General features: G+C 51.3%; 1 protein-coding gene across 3 annotated transcripts in view; it reads left to right on the forward strand.

The window, feature by feature from the left end:
• The first annotated feature begins 350 nt into the window (after positions 1–350).
• Positions 351–27919, forward strand: part of Znf423 (zinc finger protein 423) — a 304941-nt gene continuing 277372 nt past the window's right edge. The window contains exon 1 of one of the 3 annotated variants that reach the window (XM_052727722.1): positions 351–729. In XM_052727722.1, the coding sequence (XP_052583682.1) occupies positions 690–729 (40 nt within the window). In that variant the 5' untranslated portion in view covers positions 351–689. Of the gene's footprint in view, positions 730–1493; positions 2307–15313; positions 15348–27919 lie in introns of those variants that run through there. The other 2 variants (XM_052727723.1, XM_052727726.1) reach the window with 2 other exon arrangements.

Here is a 27919-nt window from a genome sequence, read left to right on the forward strand (position 1 = left end):
GTGTGCGGCAGGGGATAATTTGAAGGCTTTTTATTTTTTTCGGGGGGTACTAAGCTCCTGTGCTCCGGACCGCCTCCGGTCTCCTCGCCCCCTGAGACCCTCCCGGCTCCAGCCCGTTCCCCCTCCTCAGATGGGTTCATTGTGAGCTCCGCACCGGGCTGTGTGGCCGGACGCCTGCAAACTTTGCACAAAAATCCGGCAAGGGGCGGAGGAGAAGGAGGAGGAGGGTGAGGGTGGCGGTGGTGTGGGGGAGAGAGGGAGGGGGCCGCAGGGGCCGGGGGCCGGCGGGGGGTGGGGAGGAGGAGGAGGGGGGCGGCTTTTTTTTTTTTTTTTTTTTTTTTTTTTTTTTTGCATAACTCGGCTCGGCCGAGTGGCCTCCGGACTCCCCGCGCCGCTGGGACCGCCGCTGGGACCCGGAGCCCCCGGCTGCCGCATTGCAACAGGCAGGGCCCCGGAGCGCCCCCCGGGCCTCCCCCCGCCCCCAAGCGGCCTGGGCCGGCCAGGGCTGCCCCCCCAAGGGAGGCTGCCTGGGACCTGCGGTCCGTTCCTCACGGCCGCCGACCCGGCTGCAAAAAACTAAGTTTCCGAGAGGCAGGCGGAGGAGAAGGGGGAGAAGGGCTGCCCGGAGCGGCAGGGGGCGGCGCGGGGAGCCGGCCGCGGACGGCGACGGAGCGCCCGGAGCCCCGGACATGTCCAGGCGGAAGCAGGCGAAGCCGCGCTCGGTGAAAGGTGAGCAAGCGAGGCCCGGCGGAGGCGCGAGCAAGCGAGGAGGGAGGGAGAGAGCGAGGGAGGAGGGACCGGCGGGCGGGCGGGCGGGCGGGCGGCCGGGGACCGCGCGAGCGAGCGAGCGCCGAGAGGAGGAGGCGGAGGGAGGCGGAGGCGGAGGCGGAGGCGGAGGCCGCGGGCGGGAGGCGCCGGCGGCGGGGGCAGGACGCACACCCTGCCCGCCGATCAGCTCCCGGCCCGGCGCCGGCTCTTGCCGGGACCCGGGCCGGGGGGCTCTGCATAGGGGCCCTCGCGGCTCCTAGCGCGCCGGCCCCGGGCCCGCGTGGCCAATCAAGGGGTGCGGGCCGACTTGGCGGGGATTGCGAATCTCGGCGGCAGCATGGGGAAGGAAGAGGCGGCGAGGACGGATGCCCTGGAGGCCAGCAATCCTTCGTTGGCCCCGGGCCTCGCTTGCGTTCTCCGATGTCCTTTTGGTCACTCGGGGACGCGGAGAGAGAGAGCGAGTCGGGCGCCCCCTCCCCGCCCCAGGCCCAGGCCGAGCTCCCGGCCCGGGCCCCCGCACTTCCTGCCGGCTCCACCGAGGCCAGCTGGGCAGGGAGACTCGCCAGGAGTTCATTGTCTGTGCCGCGCCGGCGGGATGCTGGTCCCCAGGGGAGCGCAGCGGCTGCTGTGAGCCCCCCTTGGAGCAGGGCGTCCGGTACCACCCCGGGCAGCCGCGCCGCGGGCACTCTGGCTGTCTTCTGTACCGAGTCCCCAGGGTGCGCACGTTTGTCAGGAGCTATAGATAGCCAAGTACACACATCCCCCTTGCTTTCTATTTCCACGGAGAGTCCGAGGTTTGAAGGGACCCCTGGAGAGCAGATGCCTCGGGGAGAGGCTGTTGCGAAGGCCTCCAGGTCCTCCCTGTCCCTTTTCCCCTCCCCGGTTAGCTTCTGCAGGCATGGCCTGCTGCTTTGTATCCATTCCAGACTCTGCCTGGGCGCATTGGGAGATAGATGATAGAGGAGCAGGATGTGAGCAACCATGGAGCCCGAAGTCCTGAGGCCCTTGTCCTGGTCCAACTCCCCTGATGACCTCTGGCCACAGCCCAGCTTTGCTCTGAAAAGTTCATTTCCTGGAGGCCTGCGCGGGAAGGCGTTGGGGCCGGCTCCCTTCCTGCCAGTCTTGCTCCTGGTTGGAATAGCTGGTGCTGAATCTGCACCACGTGGGTTTTGAGACCCTTGGCTTCTCCGCCCTTCTAAAGCCCCAGGAGAATCAGGGGCACCTGGTCCCACCGAGACTCTCTCTGTGCACTGGCTCCTTTCTTTCATTGAGAGAAGTTGCTGTAGCTGAGCACCCCGTCCAGCTTCTCAATCTTTGAACAGCCTGACTTGCTCCACAGAACTGGAGGTTCCAGAGAGTTCCGATTGTGGGACAAGGAGGCCAGAAGAGAAGACTCCCAGAAGACGACAGGGAAGAGGAGTCTGGGAAGAAGAGCTTTGCAGTTTGAAATAATATTTGATATCTTTCCTCGGCTAACTACTCAGTTCTTGGAGAGGAACTTAACACAACCCAGAAGAAAAGTAGAATGGGAATTACGGGTGGGGAAAGCAGTTTTCTTTAACTGAGGCAGCTGATTTTGAGTCAGACCTATGTATAAAAGCAGATTGGTGTGTTTGTGCGTGTCTGTGTGTCTGTGTGTGTAGATGCAAAGCTTGCCCACCTATAACACGGTCTGTGTCTCCAAACCTCTTATTTTAGGAAGCAGCAAGCCACAGAAAGCGAAGGTAGGACAGATCACAGCAAACAGATGGGTGGGTGTTTCAGAACTGTCTGAACCGAATTCTAAAAACACTCCATGGATCACAGCGGAAGACTAGAATTGAGCCTCAGCCTTTCATGAAATGAGCCTTGAAATGATTTTTAACGTGTGTCTGTCCCTAAATGTATGTATTTATGGGTACAATTCAAGCGGGGATGGGCAGAGACAGCAAAGTGGCAGGCAGACCAGTGGAGGTGTTTTGAGAAGTTCTGGAACATCAGCCACACATTGCTTTTCCATCCTTGGAGTCTGGGGACCCTTTCCTCCCCCCAACCCCCACCCCATCTCTCCAGGACTCGGTTCCAAAAGCTGCTCCAGCCCTTTTCTCTCAGTACTTTGCCTTTTATTACCTTTACTGAGGTGAATAAGGTGGAGATGTGACCACTTACCAACAGAGGAATTAAGAGAGAAGATAATTTGAATTGATAAGAATTAGAATAGGTGAAAGATTTATTGCTTCTCAAGAACTGCCCCTTTCTCTCAAGCTGTATTCCACAGGCAGTGCTTAAGTGTGGTCTGTTCCACACCAAGGGTTTGAAACACAAGGTCTTCACCTTTAAAGATGCTTGAAGGTGCTTCTTAAGGAACAGCGGTTGCCTTTTACATTGTATTTTACCCTACTTTGACTCTACTGCTGTGTGTCAGAGCTGGTGTAGAGGCATTGTGGACTTCCCCCAGCCTGGTGTATTCTGCTGTGAAAGTCGCTTGACCGTAATTTGTAATTGATCTCGGAAATATGAAAGCCCATAGCAGGAAGGAGAGACAGAAATGTAACAATTTTGAATGAATGCTCAGAAAGTGTGATTTGAAAGCGTGGGTATTGCCGCTTTGAAAATCAAACAGGCCTCAGGGGTCACTTCCCACTCTGGACACAACCTCCCTCTGGAGTGGGGTCACTTGTCCCCCCAGGATGTTTGTCCTTCTTTGGAAAGCTCAGCTCTATAGGGAGGATGCCCAGCAAATGGGAAGGGGGGTGCCAAGGCAGGAGGGCAGAGAGTGAGCAGCCTGTTTTTCAAAAGCCTTGTGATTTTGTTAAAAAAAAAGAAAATACAAAACCTCCAAACCACCCAACAAATCCATAAATGTTACAAAAGTCACATTTTCAGACCGATTTTCCTTTTTGTGTGTGTGTGCCTGTCCTGGTGGTGTGGCAGTTGCGACAATTTGTTTCCTTTGATGATTTTGGCCTCATTCCCTAGGCTGTTGTCGTCTCATTCACTGATGTTATTTTGGCCGATGATACCAGGTAGTTTGGTAACGATTGCCAGCAGGTCTCCCTGTCACTCAACATTAAGGAGAGCTGTCCGGCTCCCTTAGGCTCCATGCAACCACCCCCTCATTTCTTTAGAAAATGAATATATTTTCCCCCCAGCCTCAGTTAAAAACTTTTTAATCATTTGTACTCTTGTTGATTTTCTCCATTTTAGCAACTATCTGTTAATTACAGTTCTTAATATTAATTAGCACTTAGGTGTGTCCATGCCCCACCTCCCATCCAAAATGACCACTAGTGGCTTCTGTACTTCTCTCCCTTTGTCTTCTTGTGCCAGCCTGAGCTCCTCAGAAGTCCATCTTATAAATTTTGTGGTCTAGGGACTTGGGAACAGTGTAGTTCACCATTGTGCCTGTTTCCATGGAAATAATTGAGATGTAATAAATAGAGGCGTTCTGAGGTTACAGGTTTCTTGATTCAGCAGAGACCACACACAAGTGTAAATGGTTGAGATTTGTTTGGCTAAATGTACATGATCTTGCAGGAAGGGCAAGACAAATCCTTTGTAGATTCCTTAGCTTTCTCTGGGTTCAGGTTGATGACATTTAATCCTAATATTTAATTCCTTCCACACCAATTAAGTTACTGATTCCTGGCTTTGAAAGGGCCTGTTTCATTCTAGAAAATATCCTTTATATCTAGTAATTGCTGTTTAGGTTCTTACACCTGTTTCCTTGCAAAAAACTTAATAAGCAATAAAATAAGATAACTATGTGCCTCTGGCAGGAGAATCTTGCTAAATGTTTAACTGTGAGGTGTCTAGTGTGCGTTCGCCAGGAAAGGTGCAAAATGCCGGTGACTTTGCAGTCATAAAGCAATTCAGTAGAACCAGCCAGCCCTGGCAGTGCTGTGGCATGTTAGGAGAGGAGGAGGGGGACCACAGGAGGAGGAAACTGGAGCACAGCATCTTAAGAGCGTAGCTTTTCTAGCTGGAGACAGAAAGGCTGGAGATCTGGTTCAGTGTAATAGAAAGTTGCAACAATTGCTATATCAGTAGCCAGCTCTTAAGCTGGTGGCTGTGGAATTCTTCCCCTGATGTTGGATTTAATAGTCTGGCAATTAGATGCATTGATTTCTCTTAACTGTTCATTTGGATGTGTAAACGAAAGGAGCCCACCACTGAGGCTGCGGTGCAGGCTTGCTGCCTGGCTCTAGGAAGGTTGCTTTAGGTGGTGGTGGGAGAAGGAACCAACCCTCAAGGCAGCCTTAGGATGACTGGTCCTTTTAGAATTTGTCCTCTTGTAACAAAATGAAGAGCACCTGTTGTTTCAATACTGTATAGATAAAACAAAGGTGTCCACTTTTGTCTGATAAGTGAAAACACCCTTTTCTGCCAGAGATGCTTCCGGCATAACATCTCACTCAGTCTCTGTTATCAGACTCAAGTGCATACTTTTGCTACGTTGTCTATTAGGTGTCAGAGGGGCCAGTCACATTCCAGCTTAGAGGTCCCTCCTCTATCACAGTTGTCCATACCCTGTGTAGGTGTGCACCCTTTAGGGATCAAGAGTACCCTCTTGGGCCCCTTGGTGGGCTGGTGGCTGGGTGGGTTAGTTTGGGAAGGATGTAGATGACATGCTCTCATGAGCGTTCGCCCTGCTCACTTGGCTGCTTTTGGACCTGCTGTTTTCTGTGTCATCAACTGCGGTTACACAGGCATTCCAACTGTCTTGAAGTCATGGAATCGAAGGGGGTTAGGCTTCCTTACTTCTTGATCTTTTTGTCAAGGTCAGTGAAGAGGTTTAGGAACCCACTTTCTATAGATCCTGCATAAAACAAGCCTGACCCTTGGTACAAGACTTACTGCTCTCACGTCTTGAAAACAGTTGTGGTTAGGATTCCTTCAGATGTGTGGGTCTAGTGTAGTTGTTGTAGAGAGTACCGTGGAGACTTACTTGGGTACCCCATGACTATGAGTAGCTGGGAAAATCCCCATATGTGTTTGCTGGCAAATTTGACAATTTCCGCAAATGCCTATCCGCTTGCAAGGGCACTCACTCTATGTGTAGAATCCTTCCAGTAGCCTTGCACCCAAAATGGCCTGACAAAGCATGCGTTGGTTATATCTTGACTGAAGTTTTTGGCACTGGCTGTTGGCTTTGTAAGCCTGCTGTGGGCTCCAGGAAGGGTGAAGGGAGTCGGGGAGATGAGGATGGAAACTTCTGATTCCTAGCTTACCTGCCAGGGTCTGGGGCAGCCAACGATTGGGGTTGTACACTCAGTAAATAAAAATACTTTACCTCTTTCAAGGATGCCAATTAGCTGATTGCTCCTCATGGCTGTCTTTAAGGAGGATGGTGTTTTACCTATCTTCTTGTACAAAGGTTTGATTTTTAATGTCTTGTGAAAAGGATTCTCTTTGTCTTGATTGATGTCAGGAATAAAAGCATGATGGTAATATCCCTCTGAAAGCTATTGTATTGTCAGCCCTGGCTGGCAGCGGGAGGGCCTCCCAGCGTTATAGATTAGCGCTGTGAAAACACTGACATTTTCTTTGTTACACTGCTGTTGTTCTACTTGCAAAGTCAATTACACAATGTCAGCTCAGTTACCGAGTTGACTTTGGAAGTCGCAGCGTTTCCCCTTCTCTTCTGAAAGATAGAATTTTCCTTTGTTGTTTTTGCTCTGTTTTCTTTCTTTTTTTAACCTGCCGTCTTTCCTGGTTACCTCCCCTCACTCGCGTCCACGCCTCCCAACCTCAGAATCTCCTCACGGTAGCTCGATTCACACTCTGGTTTCATTGGTGACAAGTCATAGTGAAAGACAGCCACATGGCTATTTTGGAATTCTCATTCATATTTCCGTGGCTTCTTATTGATACAGTAACTATAGCAGCCAAGATACATAAAAAGCCTGACAAATGAGATTAAAGTGTAGATAATCTCTTATCAAGTGGGATATTTTCTGGATTGGGGGGAGGTCATTGAAGTTGGCAAATTCAGTTTTCTTCCCTTTTCTTTTTCTTCTGAGATTGTAGCTGAGCTCGGTTCTTGGGTCCATGGGACCCTGGCAAAAAGTGTTATTTAATTACTTTTTTTTTTTTAGATGGGGTCTCTCTACATAGCTCTGACTGTCCTGAAATTCACTATGTAGACCAGGCTGGTCTCAAATTTACAGAGATTCGCCGGCCTTTGCCTCCTGAGTGCTGGGATTAAAGGCATGTGCCACCACACCTAACGTTAATTACATTTTTTCTCAAGACAGGATCTTGCTGTGTAGCCCAGGCTGGCCTCCTTCTGCTTCATTTAGTCTCCTCAGTACTGAGACGGTAGGTTTGTGCCACCACTTCTAGCTGACACTTTTTTTCTTACTCGTCAGTATCAGTAAGCATTTGGAATTTGGGGGTTAGGATTCGAGTTTGGGTAACACAGTGTCAGGGTAGAGGGATCTCAGTAGGAGAATCATGCACTTTTCTCCGGTACCACTGCAGAGGGCTTATCACATTCTGAGGTGGTCTCACGAGATGGTTCCAGGCTGTTCTGGACACAGGAGGGCTTGGCGTCAAAATCTTCTTTCTGAGGAGGAAGAAAGCTTTGGTGTGGCTTTCCAGGGCATTCTCCCACTTCACTGTCCCTGTCTTTTCCCCAGTTCCCTCCCTAATCTGGTCACGGGAGAGGCAGGCACCTGCTTGTGGAAGCTTGTGAAAGCATCGTCTCACTGTTCCTTGACAGAGCACCACCAGTGAGAAGCTGCCACTGTCCTGGACTCCAGATGACAGGGACCCATCAGGAGAGTCTGTCCTAGGACAGTAATTGTGGCCCCTGAAATTGTTACTATGAACCACCAGACAAGAGCCAGTATTCACCAGCAATTTGTCAGGACTAATTTTGTTTTTCTCCAATAATTGAAAATTAATGTCTTGAAGTGAAAGCAGATGTTCATGTCATCTTCTGAATTGGGATATAAAATGGGGCTCTGCGGATGTGCTCACTAATTTAACAGCCACTTTTCTCTCCTAGATAATGGGGGTGCTGGGGCTGATATCACTTAAGGGCCAGGGACTGCCTGAGAGAGAGGAGGAATGTGTGAAGCACTACCATGTCCCTCGAGGGTTCATTTTGGAGGGAGAACACATAAGTGAAAGACTTTCCTTGGGCTATGGGACTTCTAGAGTTTATTGTTTTGGAAGTTCCTTCCTACAAGACAGTTTGAGGCATTGTGTGGGGACAGTAAGAGAAGCCGTGGCCCAGGGAAGAGTTTGACCTCCTGCAGGTGTGTGGCCCTACCTTTGTGTGAGCAAACCTGGTTAAGATTGCAAATTAGTGGCCCACACCTTCCCTCCCAGGAGGCAGAGGCAGGAGGATCTCTTTGAGTTCTAGGCCAATCTGGCTCATATAGCAAGTTCAAGGAAGCTGGGAATACGCAGTAAAACCCTGTAGTATAGAAGGTGACCCTGTGCTGGGTGAGGCAGAGCTGCTGAGTGGTCTGGTGGTCATCGTCAGCGTTACAGCATTAGTCCTGTCCTCAGGGACACATTTCTGGGGATGGATCCTGGTTGGGCCTGGATCCTACACCAGGACCCGAGGTAAGCTAGATCCCAGCTACCTGCCAGGACCCAGACAGTCCTTGCCTGTCATCTAGGCTACTCTCCAGGCTGGCTCACCTGAAAGGAGAAGGGAGGAACAGCTCTGTGGAACGGCTGCTTTGAATCTTAGAGAGTCCCAGTGTGGGCACATATGTATGGGTGTTGGCACAGAGCATCTGCTATTCTCCGGTGTGTGTGTGTGTGTGTGTGTGTGTGTGTGTGTGTGTGTGTGTGTGTGCGCGCGTGCGCGCGCTTTTTCTACCTCTGCCTTTCCTGTAATTGAGATTTGCCCTCTCATTACCTGGACAGGTTTTTTTTTTTTTTTTTTTTTTTTATGTACAGTATTGTCAATCCTGTCCTGCTTTGAGGGTTAATAATTTTGTTGATCTTAATTAAATAAAACATACTGCTCCTCTGACTCCTGTTGTACCCAGTTTTACTTGCTTGAAGGCAGAGTGGTTGCTATCTGGGTTTGGTGAAGGGATGGGACATGGCTAGACAAGGCAGCCAGGTGGGGTGGTTGCCACAGCCAGCTTAGACGCTTGGCCCAGGTGCTGTGGGGCCTTGCAGCTACCAGGATATTTCTGGTTCCTGAGCAGGAGACAGAACTTTGTCCCTAACCCCCAGGGGCTACAGGTTAGAACTTAGGGAGAGGAGAGGCAATCACCAGCTCCAGGGCCTCTCCAGGGAGAAGGTGCAGGAGGAGAGCGGAGTCCCAGAGGAGGAGAGGGATGGAAAGAGGGGTAGGCTGGAGTCACCTGGGGTGGAGGCTTCGGAGTGCTGTGTCTCTGGGGACCTGTGAGCAGTGCCCAGGTTAACCTCCACCAGATCCCTTGTCCATCATGGAGGAATCAGCCAGCCTGCACAACTGGGAAGTTTCAGGCCTTTCCTCTTTTACCATTGGGTCCCTCTGTCCTGAAGGTCACTGGATGAAGGGCAACCTTGGATTGAAACTCATCTTTCCATGTTTCTGGCATCCTTAGTCTCATCTAGCCTGGACTGGCACATTTTTCACTCCCCGGAAGACCACGCCCCCTGCACATCTGTACACTGAATTTTAACTGTGGAGCTGTCTGGCTCTCTAACTTAGCTGTGATAGTCTTGGTTCTGCTTTCTAGTGCTGCAGTCCTTAGTACTCAGAGCCAGTCCTTTTGAGAGGTGGCAGCATCCACCTTGCCTTATTCAGGTGAGAGAGTTTACTGAGATGTGGACACATGGTTGGGCATCTGGGACTCCATAGTCATTATACATGATCTTTACCTGGTTGCCTGGGTTGTGGGTCTGAAAACCTATGGTTGAGCAAATATGTTGGTTGTTGAAGGAATGCATATGAACGGGTAGACAGTGAATGAGTAGTAAATAAGTGTGTGGGAAATATGTAAATGAATCAATCAGTGGGGGAGTGTGAATAAGTGTGTGGGAAACGTGTAAATGAATTAATCAGTGGGTGAGTGAACAAGTGAGGGGGTGGACTGGCTGGGGCACACATTGTCTTAAGGCCAGAGCAAGACTTCTTGGCATCCATATCTGAGGCAGGGTCCTCCTTCCTCCCCCCCCACCTCTGCTTCTGCTGAGGGAGGGCTGTGAGCCTTCTGCCTGTTGAAGCTGGGAGTGGTCAGTGCCATTTTCTCCCTGTTCTTACTTCTCTGTAGCCACCATTTCTAGTTCTACGCACTTTAGAAATGATAGCTTAGTATGAGATTTTCATAATAATTTTAAGTAAAGTGGAGTGCTTGCCTGAGCACAGGCCTCATGCTGCCCACACTGGACTGCCGCAGAGCTACAGGGTCAAGACTGGAAATGCCTGGTTGCTTTGGAGCTAGCCAGGACTCTACAGTTCCGTACTACTAGGGGCCTCCAGCACACTCCTTGTCTCCAGGGTTTGCCCCAGGAGCAGTGGTAGGGGTGAGGAGTGGGGGTTGAAACTAAGAAGTGGGAAGGAGAGCATGAACAGTAACAGCATGGTGTCCTGTTAGTTATCTAGGAGAGAAAAGGAAGACCCCTTTTTTTGAGAGTCAACCTGGTTTCTATTGTGGGGCTGAGGGAGGTTACAGCGCATACTCAGAGGCCTTGGGCAAGCCAGTTTTTTGACTGTGTCTGTTTCCCGACTAGAAGGGGATGGAACTAGTTGGATTGTTATTGTATGCTATGTGGTGGTATTGAAACCAGAGTCTTGCACCCAGGGCCTTGCACATACTAGGCGAGTGGTATACACTCTGAGCTACATCCTCAGCTCTTTGGTGTGTGTGTGTGTGTGTGTGTGTGTGTGTGTGTGTGTGTGTGTGTGTGTGCTTTGTAGCCAACTGGCCTTGAATTTGAGATCTTCCTGCTTCAGCTTCCAGAGTGCTGGGGTTGTAGGTGGGTGTTACTGCATGCAGCCTAGGTATAGTTTTTAACTCATCAAAGCATAAAAAGGGGGTAAACGTAGGAGATTTTTGACTTTATAATAAGGAATATAATAATAGGAAGATAGAGTTAGGTCTTTTTTCAAATTACCTTTTGATGTGATGGGTTGGTAATGATGACTCCAAAGGAACTATTCTAGGGAATCTGCAGTGGGCAACTGGTCTTGTCCTGCTCTTCTGCCAGTTTGGAGGTTGAGGAGTATAAGAGACAAGAGAAGATGGTATAGGGATTGGCAGTGGTGTGGGTGTCTTGAGCTGTATGAGAATCTTCGAGTTTGTGGAGATACTTGTGCTGGCCATGTGGACACCCTTGGCCCCAGGGGCTCTGCCAAGTGTCATTGAAGCTGGTTCTCTGGGTGCCTTTTTCATCCAGGGATGATGAAGGTGGAGAATGACCAGGCCATACAGGGGTCTATCCAGAGCCACGGAGAAGACATGTGTGAGGTCAGCTGTGTACAATCCCATCCCATTTGTTCCTTCATATGAATCTTGTAGCAGCTCCCTGACTGATTTCTGTTCTGGAGACATGTAAACTGTGGCATTGAAATGCCCTGTCCAAGGTCATTCAGAAGAACTAGGATTGGAGGACAAATCTTAGCCAGCTCCAGGGTCAGAGCCGGTGGTCACTAGCTTTATAATTATCCTGGCAGCCCTGGAAAGCAGCAGAAAATCTGCCTTCTCTAGGGCTGCAGAAGCCCCTGGCTCTGTAGGAACAGGAGTCAGCTCTACTTCTGTCGAATGCTGCCTTTTGGGCCTGGCTGTGCTCACATCTTTAAAACCAAGTAAAAGATCTGAGTCTTAAGATACCTTCTTCCTCTTTCTTTCCTGGTGACAGTGGGTGTCATCATCTCACCCAGACTTTTTCAAGGGTGCCTGTATCCAGGACATCTGGAACATCTGCAAATGCACACAAATAGTATCTTACGCTATCTGACTATGCCACCTCTCATCTGTTATTTTCACATGGCAGTGGGTTTCTAGCCTTTGTTGTATAATTAGTTTTTTTCTTTAGGTACTTGAAGTAGTAGTGATATTACCTGGAACCAGAAAATTTGAAGATAAGGTCCCAGGTTAGTTTTTTTTATTTTTATTTTTTTAAATCTTCCTGTAAATTGAATGAACAGCCAGGGCTGAAGACTGTTAGCATGGAAGTTACTACCATGTTAGTGTTGTAGATCTCCACATCAACAGCCAGAAGGCACTGGAGTTTACGAACAGTCCGCTGCTGGGGGTGTGTAATTGTCTCCAGTGTTTTGCTGTTACAGTGATGCAGGGAGCATCCACACTTACAGATTTGTGTGTTCTTGTTTGAGCATTTCTTAGTCTAGATCTCTAGCGGTGGGATTGTTGGGTCGAGGAGTATTCACTTGAAAAATGGTGTAGCTATTTCCAAATTGACGTGCAAACGTCATACCAGCTCGCCCACCGTTAACTGGTGCGTGAAGGCGGGTTTCCCCTCATCCTTGCCCAAACGGGGTTTCTTTCCTCTCTTTGTTTTTGTTTTCTTTTTGCCAAGCAGACCGCCAAGAAATCACACATTGTTTTCCTTTGCACTTGCTTTATTAGTGGAGTTCCTCGTGTTTATGGGCACTGCTTAGGAGTGTGGGCATTGCCTTTCTCCCCCTGCACCCTTGAGTCCCCTGTCCCCGTCCCGTTTTCCTTTCTTCTGTTATGTTCATTCTTCCTACATCCTGAACATCTTACCTGGGTGAGACTCAGCCTGGCTCAGAGGAGGATTCAGAGGGGACTGAGTGGAAGGCATGCTGGGAAAGGTCTGGAACCCTGACAGCTGGATTAGACACAGGGCAGCCAAGGGAGAGAGAGGCACAGGTCTTGGGCTGCGATGGGCTAGACAGAGGGAATTCCTTTGATGGGGAATGGGCAGAATCCAGCATTTTATTTGTGCCTCGAGAATGGGATCACACATCAGGAGTAGCTAACATCTAATGAATGTTGTATGCAGACACAAGGTGTGCCTGTCATAGGCAGGGTCTGGATGTCCTTGAATCTGGGCATTCACTTTGGTTTTGCTGTGTAGCCCTGGCTGTCTTGAGTAGACCAGGCTGGCCCTAAACCCCGAGATCCACCTGCCTCTGACTCCCGAGTGCTGGGATCAAAGGCCGTGCACCACCACTACCCGGCAATAGTGATTCTTAACAACGAACCTTAGTCATGACTCCTCAGCTGAGTACCCTTCTCATGAGGATGGTCAGAAGTGACCCGAGAGCTGCAAGTCAGGTGTCCAAGGTTGTGCCGTGAGTGACCTTGTGACAGAATTGTGCCTGGGAAAAAAGCAAGGGCATCCTGGGAACTTGCTGCTGCGTTGACCATGGCCTGTCTTCTTCATATTCCCTGCAGATTCTGCCCTCTCGATCACTGACCAGGCCCAGGAAATGTTTGTTGGGAGGGCAGAACATTGCCATAGAGTCTGTACATCCCTGTGCACGCAGTTCTGTGTTCCTCTGGGTATGTGCACTTGTGTGCAAACGCCTGTGTTTCTCAGCATGTTTCCCAAGTGTGCCTCTCTATCTTTGTACATGTGTGTGGGAGTCCAGGTGTGTGCATATGCACACCTGCGCAGTGTGTGAGTGAGCCTCGGGTGCCAGCAGCCTGGGGGACAGTCTGGTCACTGCAGTGGTGGGCTTTGTGTGTGGCTTCTCTGTATCCATCATTCAGGTGTTCTGGCACTTCCTGTGTGCCCAGTGCTGTGCTTGGCTGGGTCCTATTGTAAGCACAAAGAAGCAAGTCCTTTCCAAGTGTTTAGGAAATCGTGGTTATGAGTGGTATAATGTCTCCTGTGGCCAGCCGCATTTGGCAACACTGGATTAAGCAGAACTGTGACTTTCTCAAACCTTTAGAGCTTTTCTGGTCCTTTAAAATGCTCATGGGAGAGTCCCTCGGAGAGCCTAATGGTTTGTGATGTCCACTAGACCGCTTGTTGCTGGATCTTCTCATCTCAGCTTGAGTTTCAAGGCTTTTAGGATCCACACTGTCGCTGGCTGTTTGCTCGCTCATTCATGCATCCCATGTGTTTCCTGAGCATGTACTCGGTGCCAGCACTGCTGCCGATGCTGAGGCTCCAGCAACAGGTGCACATGTAAGTTCACTTTAGTTGGAGGGAGAGGCTTCGGCAAGTGTACACTTCAGTAGTACACTTCCTGTTCAGAAGGGAAGGGTGGGGAGAAGCTGTCTGGACAGGACCATCCTGGAGGGGACATGTGTCCAGATGACAGGGGTTTCTGATGGGAGGGGGCTTGAAAAATATTACTTCCACAGGGCTGGGAGAGATTGTGGGAGGTGGCTGGGTGTTCCTGAACTCCCTCCCTGCTCATTGCTACCAACCCCATTAGCTCAGTCCATTTTGGCTTTTCTGGTGCAATCCAGGCCCCAGAGAGACTCCCTGGGTGATGGGTCAGCTCAGCTAGGGCTGTCACCGGCTTGGGCTTAGAATTCTGAGTCTTATTCTTGCCCCAGGAACCAAAATGTCATGTCCTCCATCCCATCACAGACACACAGGCCTCTCTCGGTATATCAGCCATGGCAGGACTCAGGCCATGACCCACCCCTGTGAGAATCATCCAGCAGAGTACCTCCTCTGTCTGGTCATTGCATTGTTCCCAGCACCTGGCAGTGGACTCACATTCCAGACTTACTTGACAGATGGGGAAATGAGGCCAGGAGGCTCCCCAGTCTCCTCAGAGGCCTGGCCCAGAATCCGGCCCTTCTCCAAGCCAGGCTGTGACCCCAGGGTAGTGGTGTTGATGGTGGAAGCGCCTTGGGTCGGGGACACCAGAGACTTACAGGACAAGAGGCGGGAGTTGGGCCCACTGCAGCCAGTCTGTGGGCTTGCCTCAGAGATCTGGGTCCAGGGACATCAGAGAGGGATGGAAAGACAGTGATGCAGTGGTTGAAAAAGAAGAAGTCATGGATAGATAGGGCAAGAAATGGGGCTGGGGAGGTAGTTGGGGGAAAGGAGGGGTGGTGGTAGTGAGGTAGGGGGATGGGATAAGTGTAGGTGAAGCAGAGCCGCCGCTCCGGGGCGCTTTCTGCTTCACTACCTGCGGAAGCCTGGTGGCCTTGGGAACGTGGCCCTTTTGGGGTCTCCACCCTCCCGCCCATGGAGGCGGCCCTGGGACTCCTTTGAGGCGCCGTCCTGGGAACGAGCTGGCCGCCCCCCGCGCTGAGGGCTCCATGGCTGCGGCGCAGTAACTCAGAGTCTGGGCTTGGCACAAAGCGGCCGCGGCGGGGGACTGGCTGGGAAGGCGCGGGTTGCGCCGCTCGCGCGTCCCCGGGTGGGCCCCGCCACTGAGCCGATCCGGCCCTCCCAGGCCTCAAGAGGCTCAGGCCCGGCGGGGGCGGCGTCGCGACCTCAGCAGGGTGCCGGCCGGTGGTGGGTGGTGGGCTGAAGCCGGCGGGCCAGATGTGCACCTTAGGGAACCTTGGGGTCCTAGAGCACGATTGGCCCCCAGCTTTGGGGCGGGGCTTAAGGAGGTCAGAGGCAGCAGTCTGGGTTGTGCACGGTAACACAATCAGTGGCCTCCATTGCTTGCTTCCTAGGGGCCAGGGCTGTTCTGAACAAGTCACACCAATCCAAGCTTCACAGACACCTATGGGCAGGTACTGTTGATCCCTCGTGTGTTACAGAGAGAGAAGCAGAAACACAGGGATGTAAGTCAGTTGCCCAGTGCTGGGCAGCTAGGACTAGACCCTATTTGAAGACAAGTTTGGAGACCACTGGACTATGCTGTGTCTCTGCATTATGCAGGAATACATAAAGAGGCTGGACATATGGGCATAGGGTCGCTTGCTTTTTTTTTTTTGATAGGGTCTCAAAAAATACTTTGAGGTATTCCAGGTTGGCCTAGAACTTGCATTATAGCTGAGGATGATCTTGAATTTCTGGTCCTCTTGCCTCTACCCTTTGAATGCTGGGATTGCCAACATGTGTCAACATACTAGTTTATGGTATGGCAGAGATCCAAGCTCTGGCTTTGTGCATGCTAGGCAAGCACTACCTAATGAACTACATCCCCAGCCCTTGAGTGCACTTGTCCAAGAAATTACAGGCAGACGACCGGCAGACCTAGTTTGCTTCATTTGGTGGATGGCTGGTACTGCCTGAGCTGGATGGCCACTTCAGAGGCATTCTGGGTACCTGCCTTCAGGGAGCTGACAGTGGACTTTGGAGTGAGATAGTTAGACAGAGTACGCAGTTCTGTCGGTGACTGAGTCTCACTGGGAGCCTGCTCTGCTTATCTGACTTTGGTCCTCTGAGAGGATATTACAGCGGGGGTGATGGGACAGCTGACGTGGCAAGATGGGAGGGAACCACAGAGGAAAGCCACCAGGTCCTCTTTGCCTTTGACCCCGGGGCTGCCTCTCTTTGCCTGGGCCCAGCGCTGCTGGGGATAGAGGAGAAGAAAAAACTCACTGTCTCCACCCATGAGAATCCAATGGAAGAAAGTCTGTGGGGATGTGGGGTGTGTATGACTGGGGGGACTGGGACAAGTCTGGATGGCTGTCTTTGAGGCTAGAGCACAGCGGATGGAAGAGGCAGCATAGAATAGTAGAAGAGACCGCTGGGTATGGGACGGCATTGTGGGGTAGTTTGGTGCTGTGTGCACACAGTACAGAGCAAGTACCCAGCAAGATGGCTGCCTGGGCCTTGATCTTTACATTTGTTTATTTTGTGTGATGTATATGTGTGGGTGTGCACATGTCCTAGCCTCTGTGTATAGGGCAGAGGACAACTTGCAGCGGCTGTTCACTCCTTCCACCATGAGGTTCCAGGGATTTAACTCAGGCCACCAGGCTTGGTGACAGGCCTTCTTATCAGGAAGCCATTTGAGTATTCTTTGGGCCTTGATTTTATTGATTGATTGATTGATTTTTTTCGAGACAGGGTTTCTCTATGTAACCCTGGCTGTCTTGGATCTAGCTCCGTAGACTGGGGTGGCTTCGAACTCACAGAGATCCACTTGCCTGTCTCTCGAGTACTAGGATTAAAGATATGTGCTATCACTGCTTGGCTGGGCCTTGATTTTAAAAGGCCTCTTTTTAAATTTTTTATTTTTTTTTGAGGTGCTGAATATTGAACCCAAGGATTCATATATGTTAAACAAGTACTCTACCACCAAGTTATGCTCCCTACTCTGTATTATTTTTATTTCTTAAATCTATCTATTTTATGTGCATGAGTGTTTTGTCTGAATGTATGTCCGAGCACCACATACATGCTTGGTCCTTGTGGAGGCCAGAGAACAGCATCAGATCCTCTGGGACTGGAGTTACAGACAATTGTGAGATGCCATGTGGATGCTGGGATTTGAACCCAGGTCCTCTAGAAGAGCAGCCAATGTTCTTGACAACTGAACCATCTCTCCACCACATATTATGCCTATTTTGAAATCAATCTAAGTCACCCTGGCTGTTCATTATCATTCAGTTCTGAAACAACCCCTGATTAAGTGGTATAGGTGTATACCACCCTGCCCAGCTCTTAAAGGACACATAGCTTTATACAACCTCTGTGAATTGTGTAGTTCTGGAGGTTCACATGGTACCTCCGCATACCAGGGAGATAATTTGGACACGGTCCCTCCTGCTGTGCCAAGTGAGAAAGGGGGTCCTCAGAAACTACAGGCCTTGTTCTAAGTTCAGGAGTATCAGGGCCATTTGCTGCTGTGAGTTGGGTGAGTTATTTCCAAGCTTCCATACCAATGTGCAAGACCTTGCTGGGGCCTGTGACTCCATGCACACTGTTAGAGCTGGGGATGGAAGGGACCTACTGACCCTCCAGCCTTGCTACTAGTCCCTGAGTGCCTAGCCGGGCTGAGCTGCTCCCATCCCCCATGCTTGATCCCTGAGAAGCCAGCTGCCTGCTTGTGTCCACTGTGTTCACAGTTCAGTCTGTTTGGGTGTCTCACGGGGCTTGATTCTGAATGTCCTGTTCTCCTCACTGGCTCTAAGTACTAGTTCTCCACGTTCTCCAGGGGGAATGTGGAGGCTTGTCCTGGGTTTCCTGAACTCATTTCCCACGTGGAAGTACTGGGTGAGGCTGAACCTGTCCCCACCTCCCTGTGTATCTTGTCCTGCTTTATTTTCTTTGGAGAGTCCACCTGGGGTGTTTGACCCATGTGTAAGGGCAGCAGCGACAGGATGTCTGTCAGTGTCTTTTGAGGTACCACCTGCAGGACGGTTTCTTCATAAGTTTCTCATGAATCCCCTCAGTAGTCCTGTGAGGCTGGTACCAACCTGTTTACTTGGGTGATGTAGCTTTGAGGAGCAGCCTAGTGTTCAAGGTCATGGTGGTTAGATGCTGTGGGGCCTGCTAGAGTCGCTCCTGGGCTGCCTCTGCACACCTGGTGAACCAGTGCCAAGCCAGCTTCTCCCCAGGAGGTGATGGCCAGCTAGGAGACAGGACAAAGTTCTGGACTCAGAGCTGGTGACACTGTGTCCCCCTCAGGAAGGTGGCCAGCTTCATCCCTTCCCTGCTCCTGGGCTGGACCCACCCCTGAGACTCCAGTTGGGAAGAAGCAGCCTGGACAGGTTAGAGAAGGGAAGGCTAACCGGGGTGTCCCACCCTGGCGTTTGAGAGATTGACGGACCAGGCTGTGCTCGCTCTGTGGTATCACGAGAACCTGGTAGTACCAAGGCCAGCTCTTTGGTTCTGTGAGGTGGGAATTAGTGTGTACTTAGGGATTTACTGTCTTTCCTTCTGCGATTTCTCCCACGCACCCCATCTTCCAGGCTTTGGGAATCCTTCTGGATCATCAGGAATCTGATGTTGGGGTGTGTGTGTGAGTGGCTTTGCTAGGGAATGTATTCAAGGAGGACGGCATCTCCTTGAACTGCTGCCCAGGGCCTGGAGTTGGCCTGTAAGCCTACATCATGTTTCCTTCCATCCCCTCCCTCACACTCCCATCCCATGGGTGTATGCCCCTATGAGGAGGCTGCTGGGTCAGGGTGCTCTAAGGCTTTGTCCCCCTGACCTTTCTCCTTCATCCCCCACACGAGCCTGGAGCCCTGGGTACACTCCTATGCCAGGACACTGGACCCCTCTACATTCTCTGCCCTCCACCCCCTCCTTGCTTGGCTTCCTGGAACTCAGGCACCCTGGAGGTTTCTGGACCATATCAAATTGCCTGGGTGGATGGATGTTTCCTCTTTTTTTTTTTTTTTTTGGCCGTGAGGAGTGGGGGAGCTTCTAGAGAGACTGGTGACTGAGCTGGAACCAGTCATGGTTGGGGGCCGACCACCAGCTGATGTCCCCCTAGTCCTTCCCCCTGAGAGCCCTGGGACCTGGTTGGCCCTCTTGGGTGGGGATCGGCTTGGGCGGCATTTCCTGTCTCCCTCCCTTTCCTTTTTCACCAGACTCCCCAAGGATGCCTCTTGGGGGACAGGGGCACACTTTAATCCTTCTCACTGGCGAGCTGTGGCTGATTTGGCCTGGCCTAGCCACAGTCTTGCTGAACTAGGGCTCAGCATGGGCTGGGCTACACTTTTGCTCCCTACCCCAAGATCCCACCTCCTGGCGGGACAGCTGGGCCCCAGCTGGGCACACCTCCTAGTCTGAGCCAATCGGCTGCTCCGTACGGACCGAAGGGTGGGCTCTAGGAGAGGCTGAAAAGACTGGGAAAGGAGCCTCCAAGGCCAAGGGGTGGGGTAAAGGGAAGGACCAACCTGGGCAGGAGCCCGAATGAAGCCCCCTCCCCCGCCCCGCAGTTAATTCTGAGGCGATTTTGACAACTCTCAAGTCTCCTGCAGCCGTTCAGCCTCTCTGCCTGGCCCCCCAAGGCCCACTGCACACATGGTTTTGCTTTTCCAGGCATCCTCCCCTGGTTCCCTCCCCCTGGGTGCCTTCACGAGCTCTTCGGCCCCCTCCCCCAGCCCTCCTGGGCCCCCTCCTTCCTCCTTGACCCACTTTAGTCCCCTGTTGCTGGGGGAGGGGAATGCGCAGCCGGCGGCTCTGATCCTGGCTGCCTCCCCCAGCATCCCTTGGGGCGGGCTCTGGATGGAGCCAGCAGGCTGAGCCGGCCTGGCCCCAGGGACTGGCACACGGCGAGCTCCGTGTGGCAGCCTCCCTGCCCCCTCCTTGGACAGACAGTTCTGGACAGCTGCCCCTGCCCGGGCCCCTGGGAGGCCCTGCCAGGACACGGCTCTGGTTTCCCCCAGCCCCAGGGAGCAATGGCTGCAGAGGTCCCTCCCACCACTGCCTCCTTGCGGAGCACTTCCGGGAGGAGCCACAGGGCAGGGCAGTACCAGCTGAATTTCCACCCATCCTTCCCCTCCGTCTCTGTTGGAGAACCTGGAGCTGGGGTTGTCTTATGTGTGCGACTAACCTGTGTGACCTGGGGAACTCTGTCAACACCCTGTGGGCCTCTTCTGTATAGCGAGGAAGTTAGACCACATAACTAACCTTGACTGAGCAGAATCATGTCCCAAGGGCTATGCACACCACCATGCCATTTAGGTCTCAGTGTCCTGTCACAGCATTGGGAGCACGATTTCCTATTCTCTGTTTCAATGGGGAGGCCATCCCACAGGGGTTTATGCCCCTGCACCTGGACTGAGTTATCTTGCCTCACCCTCTCACACTCTATGGTCCATATTGACACCTAGGCTATTGACTCCTAAGCTGCAGTGGCATGGCCCTCTGAGGATATGGCTTCTTGCACCTTTGGGACCCTTCCTAATGCGCTGACTGACTGTAAAAAGCCTGCCCCTTTGCTCTGTGATAGGTGGTGGGAAGGTCAAGGACTAGCCTGCCAGGGCTGGGACTCTTATATTGAGGCCTTTTCTTGAGGTCTGCTGTTTGACTCCAGCCTGGTGGCCCCTGCGGTGAACACAGCCTGGGGGTGCAGTGGATCCTGGGGTCTGGGCTGCTCTCAAGAGCAGGCATGGGTAGGAGCAGCCAGGAATTTCCTGTGCCCTGCCCAGGAGTCTCCTGCACATTGTCCGCCCCGCCCTTCCTGCTACCCCACTCAAATGCAAGTGTGAATAGGTGGGAAGTCCTGAGGGGCTATGGAAATTTGTGAGGGTGCCCCCTCCCCCCCAGTCTGCCCTGTTTTCTTTTTTTTTTTCCTGGAGCCTTGACATCTTCCTTCCTCTGGGAACCTTTTCATTTTGCCATCATTGTCTTGCTGAATAAAGGAGGATTGGGAGGTGGGAAGAGGCTCTGGGAGTGAAGTCAGGCCATCTTTTCTTATTTGCCTAATTTCCTCACTCAAATGTGTCTTGTGATTAAACATTTTCTTAGCATGCTTGGTCAGGGCCAGGCTGGGTTTCTTTTCATAAACATTGGCAAGTGAGTTTAACAGCCCTGTTTGTATTAGCTGGAGGTTTCATTTGCATGGTGATTGTTCTTATGAAACAGAATAATCGCTCACAGTTTATGAAACTGTATAAATACCTGGGTCTGCGTCCTTGGTGCATGCGCAGACCTTTCTGCCCACATGTAAATGTATCCTGTTTGGGGATGAAGTTCAGACTCCTGAAAAAAAAAAAAACAAAAAAAAACCTCCAGTGCTTTGGGTTTCTCTGAGGAGCCCAGGGTGGTTTCCTTGGCTGGAGTCCTGGGCTTGTGGGTGTTGCGGATGGGCGGAGCTTGTGATGATAAAGTGGTCTAGTGATTAGGTACCCCAGTGCACTTGAACCAGCTGGAGGGTTGCACATCTGAGTCCCTTCCTCCATGTGGTCCTTCCTGACTTGGAGTTCTTGGAATGACCTCACTCTATGTCCAGGTTAGAGTTGAACCTGAGAGCCTCTATCCTCAGCCTCCTGTGTGCTTGGATTATGGATTTGCACCTTCCCATCTTTGGATGAAGGCTGCAGACTGGAGGCCTGAGGATGAGTGTTGCCCTGGGAATTTTTTTTTGAGATAAACAGGTAGGTGAAGGGGTGCAGGTTACCAGTGCGTATCAATCACCCTGCTCACAGATATGTTATGACTGGATTGCAGTGCGTATCAATCACCCTGCTCACAGATATGTTATGACTGGATTGCAGTGTCTTTTTTTTTCACTTTTCTTTTAAAAATACATTAAGATTTATTTTATGTGTATGAGTATTTTACCTACACATATGTATGTGTACCATGTATGTGCCTGATGCCCACAGAATCCAGAAGAGGATTCTGGATACCCTGGAACTGGAATTATGGATGACTGTGAGCCATCATGTGGATGCTGGGAATCGAACCCTATCCTTTACAGGAGCACAGGTGCTCTAAACCACTGAGCCGTTTCTCCAGCTCCTGCACTGTCTTGGAAGGAAAGAAACCAGTATGGGAAAAGCTGGAAGTATCACAGCAAAACTCATATTTCTAGTACCTAATGGGTGGACCTGGGCTCTCCAGGCCCACTTTCCTGCCTGGTAAGAGCTGAGGCTTGTGGAGGGTACCATCGGGAGGACATGGCTGCTTTTGGACTGGAGGCTCTTGCCCAAGCAATGGATTTTTTTTCCCCTCTGTGGAAGTTTCTTGTGGAACTTGGAGTTTTTTGGTTTGGCTTTTTAAAAAAAACACCTATTTACATTTATCTATCTATCTATCTATCTATCTATCTATCTATCTATCTATTTATTTATTTATATGTGCATGTGTGTGCATGTGGAGACCAGAAGACAGTCTGTAGGAATCAGTTTTCTCTTTCCACTGCACAGGCTCTTGGGATTGAACTGAGGTCAGTAGGTGTGGTGGGTGACAAGCGCCCTCATACACTGAGTCACTTCACATCTGCTCTTGCCTTTGGTGGCTGAATCCTTTGTCTTCCTCCAGGCTCCTGTCCCCTTGGTTCTGCCCCAGTGGCTGTGAGCTCAGGGACCTCCTGAAGACAGTGCATGGAAGAGAGGAGATCTGGAGAAAAAGACACCGTGAGAGGTCATATCCTCATTCCCAGTGGCTTCCCTTTTCTAGAACGTTCTTGGCCTTTTCCTTAGTGGCTCATTTTAGATCATTTCATAATCTCAGTCTGTGCTTTAGACTCAAGCAGCATAATCTGGATGGGTCAGCTGGCTTAGCTGGGATGGCGTTTTAGCCTATTCTAAAGAAACTTGAAATCTGCTTGTACTGAGTGGACCCAGAATAGTACCGTCCCATTAAGAAATGGCTTGACCAGGATGGAAGCTGGGTGAGCATCCTGGGCTCTTTGATCCTGACTGCTTTTTAGAGCCTCCACTTTCTCAAAAGGAAGCTGTGAAGTGAGCGCTGCTCACCACCCTGCACCTCCTGATGCTTGGAGGGGTCTGCTATCACCTCACGGAAGTAGTTCCTGTAGTCTCCTTTTATTCACTGTGGACAGCCCTGGTTGGAAAACCGCTTAGTCTGGGCTCTGTGCTCTGTATACCATGGTCTGCTGCTGCCCTCCCAACAGCTCTAAGCAGGAGCCCCCTGATTTTATGGATGATGATACTGAGGCTCTGGGGCCTGAGGTTATATAACTGGTAAATAGACGGAAGTGTTAGGATTTGAACCCAGGTTTCCTGGCTCTGGCGTTTGCCCTCTCAACCCTTGTTCCATGTTTTCAGTTTCTCCAGCTGCCAGGAATGTTAAATGTGAAACCTGCCAAGAAGGTTCCATTATGAGCTCTTACCTCTCCTGTTGGGCATGAGCCTAGAGTCAAGCCCTTTTTGAGGTGTTAAGCTGAAGTCTCCTCTCCACCCTGCATCGATGACCGATACTTTGCTCTGGATAACATTTCTCCCCCCATCTAAGGGCTCCAGAGTGCAGAGAAGCTGAAAAGATCCTCAGGAGAGGGGACAGAGCCAGCTGTTGGAGGAACTGACTGACTAACAGGAGTCAGTTCAGGCACCATTCAGGCAGGATGCTTTAGGCAGCAAGGCCAGTAACTCAGATGCAGAGCAGCCCAAGAATAAGAGACTGCAGGAAATAATGGGAGGAGCGGCCTGGAGCAGTGCGTGTAGCTGTGGAATACTACTCAGTTCAGCCAGCCTAGACCCAGGTGGTTTTCATGGTTCTGCTCTGTTCTGCTCAACACACTGGCCCTTGTGCTCAGATTTGACTCCGAGGGAAATGTCTGCTGTTGTACCAGAGACCACACCCCACACGTTTGTGTCCCAGACCAGGGAAGAGAAATTCCCAGACAAAGGTGTGTCTTTAGAGGATGAGAGTTGCCTCTTCTAAATGACCCCACAGTCCCTCCTTTGTGTCTTATTGATGAGAATGATATCCTCTGATACCCAGTCCAGCCACAGGCCAAGCGAGGGAGCATCACTCCTTGGAGTTAGTGGCCTCTGAGGACATCTAAACAAAATCTTTGTTGGGTCAGCAAGAAAGAAGGAGGTGGGAAGGCTGTGAGTGAGAAGGCTCCAGGAGGGCTATAAATGCTTGTACCTTTTGCATGTAAGGTTCTAGAATACCATTTCAGTGCCCCATGCTCTACTCCAACCCCACCTCAGTCCTTTCTTTCCTCTGTGTGCCTTTCCCTCGTCAGGAACACACTTGCTTCCTTCCTAGACTGGCAGACCCCTTCCCAGCCTTTTGGAGTCAGCCTTCCTGCTTAGGTGCAAGGTCACTCAGCAAGGCTTTTCAGAGCACCTTGCTTGCCTGGACATGGTAGGGTCACTGCCGTCCATCTCTCTCTCTCTCACTTTCCTTAATGTCAGATGAGCTATTCTCAGCAGGATTGATTTGTTTTACTTGCTTGCGGTTCCTCCCTTGCTAGACTCTTAGCTCCGTTTGGATCGAGTCCCTGGGCTTCAGGAGACTGCTCAGAGGGAAGGAGGAAAGACCCAGAGGTGCCAGGCAGTCATGTCATTTTCAAATCTTCCCCGAGCGAAGGAGCCTGTGTTTACCAGGCCCTTCTCTGTGCCCTGCCTTATCTGCTGGGTCCTGGTCCCTTAGGGCCCAAGTTTTCTTCTGTTCTTTGTTCTGTGAGGAAGAAGAGTCCCCCAGGAGCCTCTGGACCTATTGGCTCTTTACAGTTGCAGTCGAGGGCCAATGGGGAAAGTCCACCCTGTCTCAGGGCATGCATTGGTGAGAGATGGGAGCTCTAAGGGTGCTCGGTTGGCAGGTCTGTGGCTGCAGCCTGCGGGCAGCACTGATGAACCGGCCTCAGGATCTCACCCTTGCCCACAATGGCTGGGTCACTTTGCCCCAGGACCACTCTTCCCACAGTGTTATCAGCCCTCCCTGTCCCAGGAAAGCATCTTGGACATCTGCTACTGAGTAGGGAGGCTGGCCCAGGAGCCAGCAGGATTTTCTAGACAGCACAAAGGTGATGAGAACAACTGAGACCTCTTTGTCCAAGGCAAGTCATCTGGTAGCTGCCAGGAATTCCTAGCGGGAACTATCCGACCGACCGCTCACTGTAGGAAGTTGAAGTGGGTCTGGGCACACCCACAGGATGTGGACGCAACCACCTTATTGAAACTTGGGAGGGGAGGGAGAAATGGCCACGAGAGTGAGTGGAACAGAAGTGGATGGCAGGGAAGGATCTAGGTCAGCCGAGGAAGCCCAGAGGGGAAGGGCCTTGAAGACAGTAGTCCTGCTGCAAAGCCCTGGGTGTTTGCGTCCTCTGGCTGCTCAAAGCTCTGCTTAGCTTAGCTAGGAGGCGTCTCCCTGGGTGTAGGGAAGGGCTCTCCTGGTCTCCAGGCCTCTCCTCCATGGCTGGCTAGGGCCCCGAGAAGGGCCTTTTTGTGTATGCACAGGGCCACTCCAGCAGCCCAGTGTCTCCCCAGCACCCTTTGGGAATGTGTTGGCTGCAGCGTTAGCAGCAGCGGCTTGGTGGTGCGGCTTCAGGCTCTGTCCCCCAAGGTGGAACTGTTGGAGCTGGCAGAGGCTTCCTCCACCCGCTGGCCCTTCCAGGGCCTTGCTTATGTTGCCTTTCTTTTCAGTGGGAAGTGTCGGTGTGAGTAATTACATATATTTTCACCAACTCGAACTATGCTTTATTTAAACTTTTATAAACATGTGTGTGTAATTCTAATTAACCACTCACATAAAGCCATCAGAAGGTTAGGTGGGGAAATGCTCATTTGCCAGATTGGTGCCTAAAAAGCCAAGGAAAATATTATGTTCTTGCAACAAATGGTCTATTCACGTAGGTGGTTACCACGATCAACAGTAGGTATTTGGGGACAAGTGAGATTCTGAGCGGCAATGGCTGAGCGTCATGTGAGGGGATCTGTAGGGATGTGTTCTCCATCGCTTTTGGAGAGAGTTGTCCACAAGGCTCACATGCCTCTGCCCACAGTTCTTTTAGCAGTCAAGACTAAGACTTCTGGAGGAGTGTGGGAAAGAGATTCTTGGGACTGGGCTGGTGAAGGGGAGGGAGGATTTAAAGTTGACTTCTGTCTGTCTGCCTAGTACTTTTTCGAGCCAGGCTTTTGGTGCCATGGTGAAAGATGTCCCAGGTTCCTGGGACCACAGGAGCTCTGGTTGTTGTTAGGGGTGGGACACAATAAGCAAGAGAAGGGATATTGAGCACAGGGTGTTATGATAGTAGACAGTGGGCAAGCTGCGGAGGACGAGTGTTTGAAGCTGAGTGGCTGGGTGGCAGGTACAGGCCACACTGTGAGGAGTGACAAGAGAAGTGATTGCTCAGGGCACAAGGCAGCTGGAAAGCAGAAAGAGTTGCGTGTGTCCCACCCCCCACCCCGCCCATGAAAAAAAACTTTGAAATGTTGGCATGGAACTGGGCACAGTGGCCCGTGTTTATAGTTCCAGCTCCTTGGAGAGCTGAGGCAGGAGAATAGTTTGAGCTTATGAGTATAAGACCAGCCTGGGCGATATAGTGAGATCCTATCTCCTTAAAAAAAAAAAAAGTTGCTCTATCTACTCAGTTGCAGATGGGAACGTGCACACAAATATAAACAAAATAAACACACCTCTCTTCCGGGAAGAACACTGTTATCCTTAGGGCCCTCCGGTTGGACATCTTCATTTCTCAGGTGGCACAGGCCAACAGTCCCGACACCAGAAGGACCACAGCTGGAGGACTGAGGGTTTAAGGCCAGCCCGGGCTATATGGTGAGGCTGTCTCAACAGACAAACAAAACCAACTCTAAAAAGCCCAAAGGTCCTCGAGAAGCACAGCTGACTTCCTGCTGGAGAGTCCCAGATGTCCGCTCTGGGGTTTTGTGTCCTGAAGATGCTTGAGGTTGGAGTCCAGGTACCTTTGGTACCTTTGGTGCCTTCACTGTTGCTAGCTAAAGCAGCTGTGGAAAGGCAAGTGCTGTGGGCCGATGGTCATAGACAGCATTCCGTGGTGATCCGTGGATGTCTTCAACATCCCTGACCCTCCTATTTATACACTCCCGGTTCAAGTCGCTTTTAGCTGTCCCAACCCTGTGAGGCAATGTGGTTACCGCCATTACTATTACAGACAAGAATCTGAGCGCTGGCGAGGATAATGGCCTCCTCCAAATCAAACAGGTTACGAGGGACTCCACTGCACTTCAGTCCCAGTGCTGGGCAGGACGTTGAGGTGCTGCTGTCAGGATGTGGAGCCTGACCCTGTTTCTTTCTCCTGAGCAGGTCTCGTGTGGGCTCCCCTCCTTCTGTACTTCCCTGGGCCATTTTGGGAGTTTGCCTGGTGGTGATGTGCTTTCAGCAAAGCTATCTTGAAGGGTCCATTTGGGTCCTTTGGGCTGACCAAAGAGGGATGTGATAATAAACAAGGGTCCAGCCCAGTCTGTGGCGTGGGACAGCCCTTTTAAATAAGAAGTAGGGTCCCAGCCGGCAGTGGTGGAGCACGCCTTTAATCCCAGCACTCGGGAGGCAGGGCCAGGTGGATCTCTGTGAGTTCGAGGCCAGCCTGGTCTATATAGTGAGATCCAGGACAGGCACCAAAGCTACACAGAGAAACCTTGTCTCGAAAAAACAAAACAAAAAACAAACAACAACAAAAAACAAACAAACAAAACAAGTAGGGTCTCCCCCTCCCCCTTCCGTTAGCTAGTTCCTGTGAAACCCTGAGAGCCAATAGGAAAGGGCCATCCAGGACCACCTGTGTCTTCTCACAGGGCTGGTGAGATTGGGTCTGAAGGTGAGGGTCTGTGGCAAGTTGCTTCATTCATTCCATCCCTCACTCATTCATACTGAGGTGTGAGTTTCCAGCAAGGAGAGTCCCTTGGTCTCCAGTTTCCGGAGGCGCCCTGTACAGGCTAGATTCCAATTAGCTTAATTGCTTCGTATTAGACTTCTTAGAAATGATTTTTTTTTTTTTTTC

This window comes from Peromyscus californicus, unplaced genomic scaffold (assembly GCF_007827085.1).
Source record: "Peromyscus californicus insignis strain IS unplaced genomic scaffold, ASM782708v3 Scaffold_8__1_contigs__length_139910024, whole genome shotgun sequence".
Lineage (NCBI taxonomy): Eukaryota > Metazoa > Chordata > Mammalia > Rodentia > Cricetidae > Peromyscus > Peromyscus californicus.